General features: G+C 44.2%; 1 protein-coding gene across 2 annotated transcripts in view; it reads right to left on the minus strand.

Annotated features, from left to right (window-relative positions):
* FIP1L1 (factor interacting with PAPOLA and CPSF1) overlaps nt 1-12,347 on the minus strand; it is a 604,847-nt gene that overhangs the window by 194,834 nt on the left and 397,666 nt on the right. For both annotated transcript variants that reach the window (XM_086962650.1, XM_086962648.1), the window contains exon 10: nt 4,841-5,003. In XM_086962650.1, the coding sequence (XP_086818776.1) occupies nt 4,841-5,003 (163 nt within the window). The remainder of the gene's footprint in view (nt 1-4,840; nt 5,004-12,347) is intronic.

The following is a 12,347-nucleotide window of genomic DNA, read 5'->3' on the forward strand; positions in this document are numbered from 1 at the left end:
ACCCATGTGATGAAGAATGTATGGCATCACCTGATGTTTTATTTACGTTTCATTTTCCTTTTTGTAATGTATTTTTTTTGTCTTTTTGTTAATAAAAAGAATAAAAAAAGCCAAAACAAAGGCAGCAAACAGGGGTCAAAAAATGGCAGAGGTAGCTCTCGAGATCAGCACTGTTGGTGCAGAACAGATGTCAGCACATCAGACTGAAGCCTATTTAGGCACCGCGAACATCACTTCCAACGCAGACTACAGCGATGCAGCGCCAATTGACACCATCGACCGGAGCGCAAAGTTACTGCTCAAGATTTCCTGGTCCAGCCTGATGCCTGTGGAATATTCTAAAGTGAGGAATCTGTGGTTAGACGTCTTTATCAGAAAAGCTAACCTCACCAAAATCTTCTTTCTTCTGGAGAGTTAATTCAGTTCAGAGGTGCCCAGTTTCACATGCTGCCGAAAGTAAATAAAAGCTTTGGCAAGTGCCAATGAAGTTAAACTTAAAACTTCAAAGCTGAGATTCTACTCATTGTTGAAAGGTTCCACTTTTGGAGGAAACTCCTCTAACACTTTCCCAAAATCATCATGCTGCACCCTTTGAAATCAGCAAAGAAATTGGGCTTTAAAGTAACTACAACTTTTGTAGGAAGTTTGCTTTTTATATGATATATCAAAATTATATACATCATGTAAATAGTCCATGGGTCCCCTTGTGAGTGGACACAAGGTGTATTATGGCAAGCCCAAGGTGCCCTGCTAGGAGGTAGTGTGGTCAAGCAACCTTAGGCTTATCATATAGGAGTACAAGATAAAATACACACAATGGTCAATAAATGAGACAACTCAAGGAGATCCACACCAATTTACAAAAATAGCAAGTATCTTTACACATGTTTAGGCATCAGAAGAAAATCATTCAGGTAAGTTCGTTTTTAAGTATGAATTCTTTCTGGTTCAAAAAGTTGACAGTGCAATTTCTGGAAGCTGGAATATTATCTTTTAGAAAGAAAAGTCAATGCGGCATTCAGACATAGTAAAGCATCTTATGGAACCTTTTCCAGGCGTTAAGGTGAGCGGGGGGCAAGGTCCAAAATAGCACAAGCAGAACACCACTAGGGGGGCCGAGTGCAAAGGTGCACAACAGTCGGTGCCCAAAGTTATTCTATGGAGAACGGTAGTGGCGAAAAGAGGCTGCAGGCTTTGACTAGGGGACCTCTCGGGCTGAACCAACAGGGAGGCTTAGGCCAAACGATGCTTGGGACGTAGGGACACCTTTGGTCCTCTTCTCCAAGGCCCGGGTGCAGCAGTGTCTTTAGGCAGCAGGGTTTCTTACAGGGAGCAGTTGCAGTAGAGAGAGCCTACATGCAGAAGCCCCAGGCGACGTCACAGCTCGCAAGGGTGAAACCATGATGGACTCGGGCTCTGAAGGGTTGGGGGACCTCAATGGCACTGTTGCCCCACTTCAGTTCGGGCTTGGAGCTACGGGTGCAATGGTGGCTTCAAGTGTTGGGTTTTAGCCATTCCGGAGTTCTCAGTCCATTCTTTGGAGTTCCTGCAGGATGCAGGGAACAGTTGCACTGTTCCACTGTTCCACTGGAGGTCCTGGTTCTTTACTGAAACAGGCAGTCCTCCCAGGTTTTGGAGGCACAGCAGCTGCAGAACAAGAAGTCTTTAGCGCAGTTTCAACAGGCCTGCAGGGCTGAGACCAAGTCAGTTGGGCTTTTCAGTCTTCTGCTTTTGTAGCAATTCAGCATCCTTCTTTGTACGTCATCAGGATCTACTTCTCTGGTGCCAGGGACTCCCCTAAAAACTCATTTTAGGGGCGTCAGGGGAGTGTAAGGTAGTAGCCAATGGGCAATTGACACTTGTGGTCACTATGCCCTCTATATGACTACTTCCTGTGGTAATTGGGCATGACCCTGTAACAGAATTCCTCAGTACACCATCACCAAGATGGCTACTTATGAAAAGTTATGTTCACTCAGTTTAGCCCATCTTAGGAGTGGTATTAGCCAGGGGTTGTCCCGCCTACCTGACTCGATAATTTTGACATCGGTCCAGGTGCTAAAGGGGCTCTGGATAAAGAAGGCCGACTTCCTCTCATAGGAGGGGAGGCAGATTCACATTTCAAAGGAAGGCTAATCAGCAGGTCATTATGTGGGAAGGGGTGTGACACCCTCCTCCCGGAAAGGCTTTGTTTCTGACCTCCTGAAAGCAAAAGGCTCTCACCCTCAGAGGTCAGAACAGTGTCTCAAGAGGCAGGCTAGCAGAGACCAGTCCGTGATTACACTAGAGGCTGGTAGGTTTTTGGGCCCTCAAAAGGTGCCCTCTGGGTGCATGTGTTGGTAAATCCAACACTGGAATGAGTGTGGGCTTATCAATATGAGATATTTGATAGCAACGATACATATCTTCATTAAAGCCATCATAAGGCTGGAGAACTCGTTTTCACCAGTGTCTAGCACATGTTTTAAAATGGCTTTCCTGGTCACTTGTACTGGCAGCAAAAGGACGTTCCAGCAAGAAGGCATACCTGCTCATTCAGGTATGCCCTCACAAGGAATATTCAGCACCCTGCCTTATGGCTGTTAGGCCTGCTGCAGGGGTGACTTACAAATATAACCTCCAGTATAAGGGATCATGGCACACAAGGATGTGTGGCATGTTGTGTTTTCACTTTTGTCTGCAGCAAGACACGCAGCCTGCAATGTCAGCCTTGCATATACTTAGTGAGGTGTCCATTAGCGTGGCACAATTAGTGCTGTAGCCCTTAGGGACCCCCTGTAATACCTCAGGCCCTAGGTACTAGGAGTATCATTTACTAAAGACTTACAATGGGTGCTAAAGGTTTTGCCAATTGGGGAAAACAACTGTACAGTTCTGGCACTAGGGGTCTGGATAGCAAGAACCCAGTGCCCTTCCAGTCGAAATCATATTTACTAGACTAAAAATGGGGGGACCGTTTCAAAATGGGGTACTTTCTCACAACATCTTACTTACCTTCCAGTCAAATGCAGGCTTTTCTACCTAAAAGCCTCTAAATATTCCCTTGCTTTCCTTTAGATGTAGAAAGACCACTGTAAATACCACAATCTCCTCTATGCTTGACAAGGGTAGTAGACGTTAACAGAAAAAAGTATAAATACGGCTGCTTCTGTCACAAGTGGGTCATAAACTGCACAGTTCACCTGCCTCGTCGACTCTCCACTTATGCACCACTGCAAAACGAGTGCATTTCAAGGCAGTGTGCCTGTGCCACAAAGTGCTTCAGATTTCCAAAATTATTTAACTAAGAGAACCACCGAGCTACAGGCACCCAGTCTACTTTGCATCCCCAAATAAAGGAAATAGTTAACTACTTGGACTTAACTGTAGAGCTTTGCTCCAGATAGTGTGCTACACGCACCCACTCAGGAATATGAATGTAGAATGTAACGCAGACCTAGGTCTTCTGGAAATAGCCAGCTACTCTTGCCCTCATTGGCAACCTTTTGCATCATATGTGGCCCCTCCAATTTTGTTATTGCTCTCTAAAGTTACTTTGATTTCAAAGCTTTACAAATGTAAGGTAAATAAAACACAATTCCAATGAAATATTATGTAGCAACGTAGCTCTGGTCATACTAGTTTGTGGGCTCCATCAACACTTTTGGGATCACAGAAACAAATAATGAGGGGATATGTAAAACTATGTATATGGTTTTACTTTCTTTTTTAAAGACATGGCCAGACATAAGCTTCCATTCATCACTTTACCTCCGTTCCAAAAACGCATGCCAGTTACAGAGCAAGTCTGGTATGGAGGATGGCTACTGGAGTTGTGTGGGTCCAAAGGCTAAAGGTACAGCATTTTTATGGCAATACTACCTTGTTCTGTTGTTCAACCCTCGACTATAAATAAGTAGGCTATGGATTACTATTTGGCTGAACAAAGCATTTGCTCAGGGCTAACAAATGCAGACGAATGTTCTCAAAGCCTGTCCCAAAGAACTTCTTAATGGGATATTTCTTTGCAGAGCCTCATAATATAGCAGTATTCTATTAGAATGAGCAGGAGCTCTCAGCGGGAAACGTAAATATTTAACTATTGGAAAGACCCATTCCAACAAACAATAAAAGCTTGCTAGATGAGAGCAATCCCAAAACGTGAAGTAAATGCCAGCGAGATCAACTTAAACCCTTCATGGTCTTATGTAAAACCTGCGTTTTTTTTTTCGCATGCAAATTATCAAACAATTTTCTGTCCAACTAGAAAAAAACGTGGATAGACTTTTGTTGCCGTAAAAATCTGAAATGATGTTTGGTAGGAAGGCTGTATAAACAGAACATCCTCTAAACATTTAAAGGTCGAAAAGTATGGAGCTTAAGCGATTAGTGTAACTCTTGTGCAGGCTTTAGCACCCTGCCCTTCTAAGAGACAGTCCTAACCACTTAAGCCCAAGTAGACTTATCTTGGAACGTTTCCCATCAAAAACAATTGCTTACTCAAAAATGGGCTAAAGGACCCAAAATAGAAAAAACTACCTTCGTCTTCTAATATGAAAGTGAAAAATGAGGATTGAAAATCTCGACAATACGGTTCACGAGGCCATTATCATTGATCCATAGCAGATATTTTAGCACTGCCAGCAATCATGTCTGAATAGCAACACATTTTCAAACCACCATGATTAATATATTAAATGTGTAACTGTGTGCTAATAAATGATACATGAAGAATACGAATTCAAAGTGTTACTATAATAATACTTGGTTTGTAAAGCAATACAGGATAATAGCTAGCATGTTAATACCCAACTATGTCCCAGATAAGAGTTCCACTTCAGGGAACAAAAACTTTGCTCACCTGGGGGTGGGATCAGAGGTGGCGCGTTACTGACAGATGGAGGTGGTGGGAGGAACGGAGGTGGCGGAAGATGGGTAGGAGGTGCACCAGGAGGGAAAAATGGTGGCATAGGTTTAATAAAATTGTTATTGTCAACTTCTTGCGGAGACTGTTCCGATAATACCTGCAAGAGTCAAAAACGCCAATTAATGTTATTACACAGCAGACAATTATAAAACGCCCAAGAATATTGGCTTTGAGACTTTTAAAGACCTGTAACCAGAGTGAGACATCACAGAAAACCATTAATAGTCTGCCATAATAAATAACACAATACAGCTGAAACACAAAAGATGACCAACAGCATACATTTAACCACGGAGGCTACAATACAGCATTAAGTTGTCATTTTTTAAACATAGCAGTAATAGCGAAATAGACATGAAACATGTCTTCTGTATCTTTCTTAAGGTCTCCAATCGGTGTCCTGCCGCCAGTTAATGCGGATATACTGCTAGGAGCAGTTACAGAACTACAACCCCGCAGTGACCTCTTCGCATACATAGGAATCCATTGACAATAATTATCCTCCCGTTCTCCAGCTCCTCATTGTCACACCACACCATCCAGTTCACATTAACATTTAGAAGATATGTATGGAATACGAGTGCTGGGCAGGGTGTACCGTTTACGAACGTAATGAGACTATGTTTTTTTCGGGATAACCTTAGGCCCTGCTGAACTGAGAATGAAATGTACATATTATTACCCCCTACCTACACAGTGTGTGACTCTAGGAAGTTCCTCCATGGGGCCTTGACTGCCTTTATCATAGGGTAATAATAAGTATAGTCCGTATGCGCTGTGAATAGCACTATGACCACAAACCTGTCTTGCCACACTGGTGTGTTGTGCGCTGCACACTCCTACAGGTGTGCCTTTGCAGTGAAACCAGAGCCATACATGCAGTTATATAACCAGAAGCATTTATGCCATATGCGCTTTTAAGTTTTGTTTTGTGTATGTTTATTTTGCAGAAACACATTTCTTAGTGACGCAAAACATGACTAATATATTTAGCTTTTAAGGCATGAAAACTGTATGACTGTTGTATGCTGCATGTTTGACTTGACACAATACTTGTGGATCCCAGTCCTAACGAATGCCAGGAACCCAATTCTGGGGCTGAAACATGTGGACCCATATAATGTTGGAAGAATAACCCTACCGCGCATCCTGATTTAATTTTAATCATCTATAGAGCAGCTCTACAAATAAGTAGTCTCTTTTAACGAGGACCAAGATATTGCACTTATAACACACTCCCAGTACTCCTGATGAATTCACCAGCCTTAAGATCAAGCATGGTACTTAGGTTGGTGTGAGGGCTAGCCTACCATTTTTTAAAAAATACTTTGGATCCTCTCTGAACACATAGACATGATTTGTTAGGTTGCCTTAACCGGTTAGGTGACGGGGGCGTAACGGTTACATCCTCAGCTGTCGTGCTGGTGTGCCAAGGACGTAACGGTCACGTCCTTGGCACACCACCTCAAAATCCTTCTTACTTTTTATTTCTTTTTGCCTCGGGAGGTGGGGAAGAGCTTCATAATCTGATGAGGCATTTTTTTTCCAATGTAATGACAGTCACGTTCATGGCGCGCTCACATCATTACACTGAAAGTGAAACAGAAATGAGCCAATCACCTCATTTCAGTTTTACTGCTTCGGAGCTCATTGGGCTATCTCAGCCCTCAGAGCCCCCAAACCAAGGGACAGATATTGTTGAAAAGGGGAGTATCTCCCTTTCCAAGGGTACCCTACCCTAGTGGATCCCTGCTTGGGGGTCGCCGTAGGAGGGCGATCCCCAACTAGACACTAGGGAGAGGGGAGTAGACCCTTGGGCAAGGGCCTTTGCTCCCCCCATATTATGTTGGGCATAGTCCATCTTTCTGCTCTCCTTGGGGGCAGATGAGGGCAATAGCCCCCGAGGGGGCCAAGATCCCACTAGACATCAGGGATTATTTTATTTTCAAACCCTAGGGGTGGGAGCAGCCCAAAATAGACATGCCAATGCACCCAACCCCCAAAACAAAAGTGACGGTCTGTCTGCCCCCCCTGGGGGACAGATGGAGGTTATTATACCTGAACTACCCCCCCGGGAGGGGCATAAAGCCCACTAGACACTAGTGATTTTTCTATTTTTGTTATAAAAGAGGGATGAGGGCTGTTCACAGTGGTCAAGACCATGCCCCCACCCACAATAACAAAAAAGTCTTTCTAGCCCTCCATCTCATCCACCCCACCCCCCGGGTAGGAGGAGGGCAGAAAGCCCGCTAGGCAACAGGGCTTTTTTATTTTTAATATGTAGGGGCTGCCCAAAAGGGCATGTCAATACCTCTCCCCCACCAAAAAGACAGTCTGTCTGCCTGCCCTGCAGGGCAGACGGGGATTATTACCACTAATCAGCAACACAGGGCAGAAAACCCACTTAGGCAAGGGTCGCTCCCCCTTTCGTGCACACATTTTGGCCATTTCTGACCCCTTAGGGGCAGATCAGCGATATTTTTAGGCTCAGTAGAAAACTACTAGAAACTAGTGACAGTTTGTGTATGTGTGTATGTATGTACTAGAGTTCGGCTGGTGGTCTGTGTTACTGGCGCTTGGCTGGCTGTGCATGAGCATGCATTTTGCTGGTGGTATGTGTTAATTTGCCTTTGTTGCCAGTGTGTGTTAACTTGCGCTTGGCTGGCAGTGTGCGTGGACTGTCGCTTGGCTGGCAGTGTGCGTGGACTGTCACTTGCTGGCAGTGTGCGTCGACTGTCACTTGGCTGGCGGTGTGTGTGGACTGGTGCTTGACTGGCACTGTGTTTGGACTGGTGCTTAGCTGGCGGTGTGCGTGGACTGGTGCTTGGCTGGCGGTGTGCGTGGACTGGTGCTTGGCAAGCGGTGTGTACAGACTGGTGGTTGGCTGGCGGTGTGCGCGGACTGGAGCATGGCTGGCGGTGTGCATGCATGGCGCTTGGCTGGCGTTGTGCGTGCATGCCGATTGGCTGGCGGTGTGCATGCATGGCGTTTGACTGGTGGTGTGCTGACTCTGGTTTGCTCACCCACACAAGTGAGGTATTGTTTTATTTGGGCGACAGGGCGAAACTGTAGGTGGTGGGTAATTTGTGCCAGCGCAGTGATCTCACAACCCTCCCACAAAAAATTTGAAGAAAAGTTGACTTTTTAGCTAAATCTAAGGTTTGCCGGGGATTCTGGGCAAGATTGGGGTTGGGATTGGGGGATCCACGCAAGCCACACCTCCCTGAACTCCACCAGGTGTCTAGTTTTCAGAAATGTCTGGGAAAGCTCTAGGCAATATATTTTTTAAATATACTTTTTAAATCTAATTCTGCATTCAACACTGCTACAAGTGAGGTATCATTTTTGTCAGTAGACCAAAGGGAAGGCTGTGTGGCAGGAAATGTTTGCTGGCATAGTGATCCCAAAGAGAAATGTGTGGAAATGTGATTGTTTTAGCAAAATATGAGATTTGCAAGGGAGCCTGGGTAAGAAAACTTTTGGAGATCCACGCAAACCACAACTTCCTGGACTCCCCTGGAGGTCTAGTTTTCAGAAATGTCTGGGTTTGGTAGGTTTGCCTAGATGGCCGCCCAACCTGGTAACAAAAATGCAGGTGCCCCCCTTTCAAAACCAGTTCATTTTGTGATAAATGATTTTGATGTCTCCACAATACGCTTTGGGGCCCGTCCCTGTCACGGGCACTTGGCCCACCCATACAAGTGAGGCATCTTTATCGGGAGACCTGGGGAAATCGCTGGTTGGTAGGAAATGTGTGTCGATCCAGTGATCCCACAACTTTCCCATACAGAAATGTGAGGAAAAAGTAATTTTTTAAAGCAAAATGTAAGGTTTGCTGGGGATGCTGGGGAAGAAAACGTTGGGCGATCCACGTAAGTCACACCTCCCAGGACTCCATGGGGTGCCTAGTTTTCAGAAATGTCTAGGTTTGGTATGTTTCCCTAAAAAGCTGGCAAGCTCGGGACCAAAAGCGCAGGTGACTCCGTCGCAAAACCATGTCTTCTGGTGAGCAATAATGTTGAAGTCTCCGCAGTACGTTTTGGACCACTTCCTGTCGCGGGCACACGGTCTACAAGTGATGTACCATGTTTTATTGGGAGATTTGGCAGAATTCTGGGTGGTTGGAAATTTGTGACTTCCTGTAGATTCCAGAACTTTCCATCACAGAAATGTGAGGACAATGTTTTTTTTGTTTTGTTTTACAAAGTTTGAGATTTGCAAAGGATTCTGGGTAACAGAACCTGGTAAGAGCAACACAAGCCACCCCATCCTGGATTCCCCTCGGTGTCTAATTTTGAAAAATGTACAGGTTTACTAGGTATAGGTGCCGGCTGAATTAGGGCCCAAAATTCACAGCTAGGCACACTGCAAAAAAGGGGTCAGTTTTCAGTGGAAAAATGTGTCCAATTTGAGGTTTGGGCTGTTTCCTGTTGCAGGAACTAGGCCTACCCGCACAAGTGAGGTACCTTTTTATCGAAAGACCTGGGAAAATGCTGGGTGGGTGGAAGTTTGTGGCTTCCCGCAGATTCCAGAACTTTCCATCACAGAAATGTGAGGAAAGAGGTTTTTTTTTTTCTTTTTCTTTTTACTCATTTTGAGGTTTGAAAGGGGTTTTCGGTAACAGAACCCGGTAAAAGGCACACAAGTCACCCCATCCTGAATTCTAGTGGAGGTCTAGGTTTGCTAGGTTTCTCTAGGTGCCGGTTGAGTTAGGGCTCAAAATCACTAGCTAAGGACAGTGCAAAAAAAGGGGTCCGTTTTCATTGGAAAAATGTGATGTACCTATGTTGCATTTTGTCCCATTTCCTGTCGCAGGCACTAGGCCTACCCAAACAAGTGTGGTACTATATTCATCGGGAGACTTGGGGGAACACAGAACAGTAGAACAAGTGTTATTACCAGTTGTCTTTCTATGCATTGCTGCCTTCTAAAAGACAGTGCGTAAAAAAGAAGACATTTTGAAAAATGCCCCCTAATTCAGAGATGGTCAAATAACCACTGCTTCTAAACTCCAAATCTTGTTCCCATTTTGGAAATACATAGGTTTCCTTGATACCTATTTTTCGTTCTATATTTTACCAAATAAATGGCTGTATACCCAGTACACAATGAAAAACCATTACAAAGTAGAGCCCAGTTATTGGCTCTGGGTACCTCGGGTTAATGGTGAACCTACAAACCAGATATATCCCACAACCAGACAGGTCCTGCGGACGTAACAGTATATTGCTTTCAAAAATATAGCATAGTTAGAAGTTGTAGGTGAAAATTTAGGCAGAAATGGCTGGGTTTTTTCACATCAATTTCAATATTTTTTATTTCAACTGTTAATTTATATAGGAAAACCTTGAAGGATCTACACAAAAGACCCCTTGTTGAATTCAGAATGTTGTCTTCTTTTCAGAAATGTATAGATGTCCGGGATCTATCATTTGTTTCACACCCATTTCTACCACTAACTGGAAGGAGGTTGAAAGTACAAAAAATAGGAAAAATAGGCTCTGTCCCAGTAAAATGCCAAAACTGTGTAGAAAAGTTTGGCTTTCTGAAAAACGTCTGCCTGTTCCTGAAAGTTGGGAAGATGGTGATTTTAGCACCACAAACCTTTTGTCGATACCATTTGCAGGGGAAAAAACAGACACTGTCTTTTGCAGCTTTGTTTAAAAAATAAAAATAAAATTGCAGTATTTAACCTAATTTCTCAGTCCCCTCCAGGGATATCCACAAACCCTAGGTACCTATAGAATCCTCAGAATGTTGAAAGAAAGGGACGCAAATTTGGCGTGGATACCTTATGTGGCTAATAGGTATGGGGACCTAAGCGTGAACTACCCCAAATAGCCAAAAAAGGGTGCAGCACAGGGGGGAAAACGCCTGGCAGCAAAGGGGTTAAACATTGATACATTCCTTGTATAAAAGTTCTGTCATGCATGCTCTTTTATTTGTTTAATTGTCATTGACAGGATGCATTCTCGGACATCCCACACCCGTCTTGTTCCCTCCACTGTCCTCAGCAAAGCATTGGTAGATGAATCGCAGATATCAACAAGCATTGACAAAGTTAGCAGGTCCAGCTTGGATTTTGAATCTTGACTAAAATATTGTTTGCTTGTCAAAAAAACAATTATTCTCTGTACACAAAGCATCTATGAGATCAAGAATTTAAGGAGTCATGGTTCAGTGTCCTTTTGAGATGTAAAATAGTCCCTCAAGCACTGCAATGCAAACAATCCAATAGCAGCAGAATAATACAGCAAACAGCCAATATATACTAATATAATAAAGAGAGAGCCCAAACCTTTGAGGCGGGTAATCTCAGGAACTACAGCACCAATCACAACACCCAATACAGCATTGGAAAGGGCAGCTGCAGCAGAAGGACATAGGCTATGCAGACGCCCACCATATACATTTAAAAGGTAAAAGAACCGTGCCAGCAAAGTAGTCCCTTGTGGGCGTGTCTGCGTTGTGGGCGTGTGCTGCGGGCGTGACAAACGCTGGGGGCGTGTGGTACGTTCCGCCCTTCATGCCATGTCTCATATCGTGTGCTGTGGGCGTGGGCGGGCCGTGGGATTACGGAAAAAATAAAGCAAGCGTTGTGCCCAATATTTCATTGTTTTTTCTTCCCAGGTTCTGTACATTCCAGCTCCGGGTGTGCTTGCCCCGCGCTCCCCTTTACACCCTAAAAACGAATTCCACCCTGCTCCCTTTAAATACCCCTGCACCCCATAATCATAACCCACCCTTACTCCTTAAAATACCCCAACACCCTTAAACACTAACCCATCTTAACCCTATAAATATACCCTGTACCCCAAAACCCAAACCTATCCCTAAACCCTAAAAATACCCCTGTACCCCAAAACCCAAATTTAGCCCTGAACCCTAAAAATACCCCTGTACACCAAAACCCAAACCTACCCCTGAACCCTAAAATACCCCTGTACCCCAAAATCCAAACCTAGCCCTGAACCCTTAAAATACCCCTGTACTCCAAAACCCAAACCTAGCCCTGAACCCTAAAAATAACCCTGTACCCCAAAACAACCCCTGAACCCTAAAATACCCCTGTACCCCAAACCCCAAACATAGCCCTGAACCCTTAAAATACCCCTGAACTCTAAAAATACCCCTGTACCCCAAAACCCATACCTATCCCTAAACCCTAAAACTACCCCTGTACCCCATAACCCAAAACTATATCTGAAACCTTAAAATACACAAACACCCAAAAACATATACCTCAGTACCCCAAAACATATACCTCTATACCCATACTTACCTTATCCAAACATTAAAAAAAAACATGCTTTTACCATTCATGCATTTACAACGAATTTCGTTGTAAATGTATGCATGGTAAAAGCATATAAAATGTAATGCCATGCGTTATAATGCAGAGTCATTGTACTTTCGTAATGAAAGTATGCGGAGTGATGGT

Source organism: Lissotriton vulgaris, chromosome 3_1 (assembly GCF_964263255.1).
Source record: "Lissotriton vulgaris chromosome 3_1, aLisVul1.2, whole genome shotgun sequence".
Lineage (NCBI taxonomy): Eukaryota > Metazoa > Chordata > Amphibia > Caudata > Salamandridae > Lissotriton > Lissotriton vulgaris.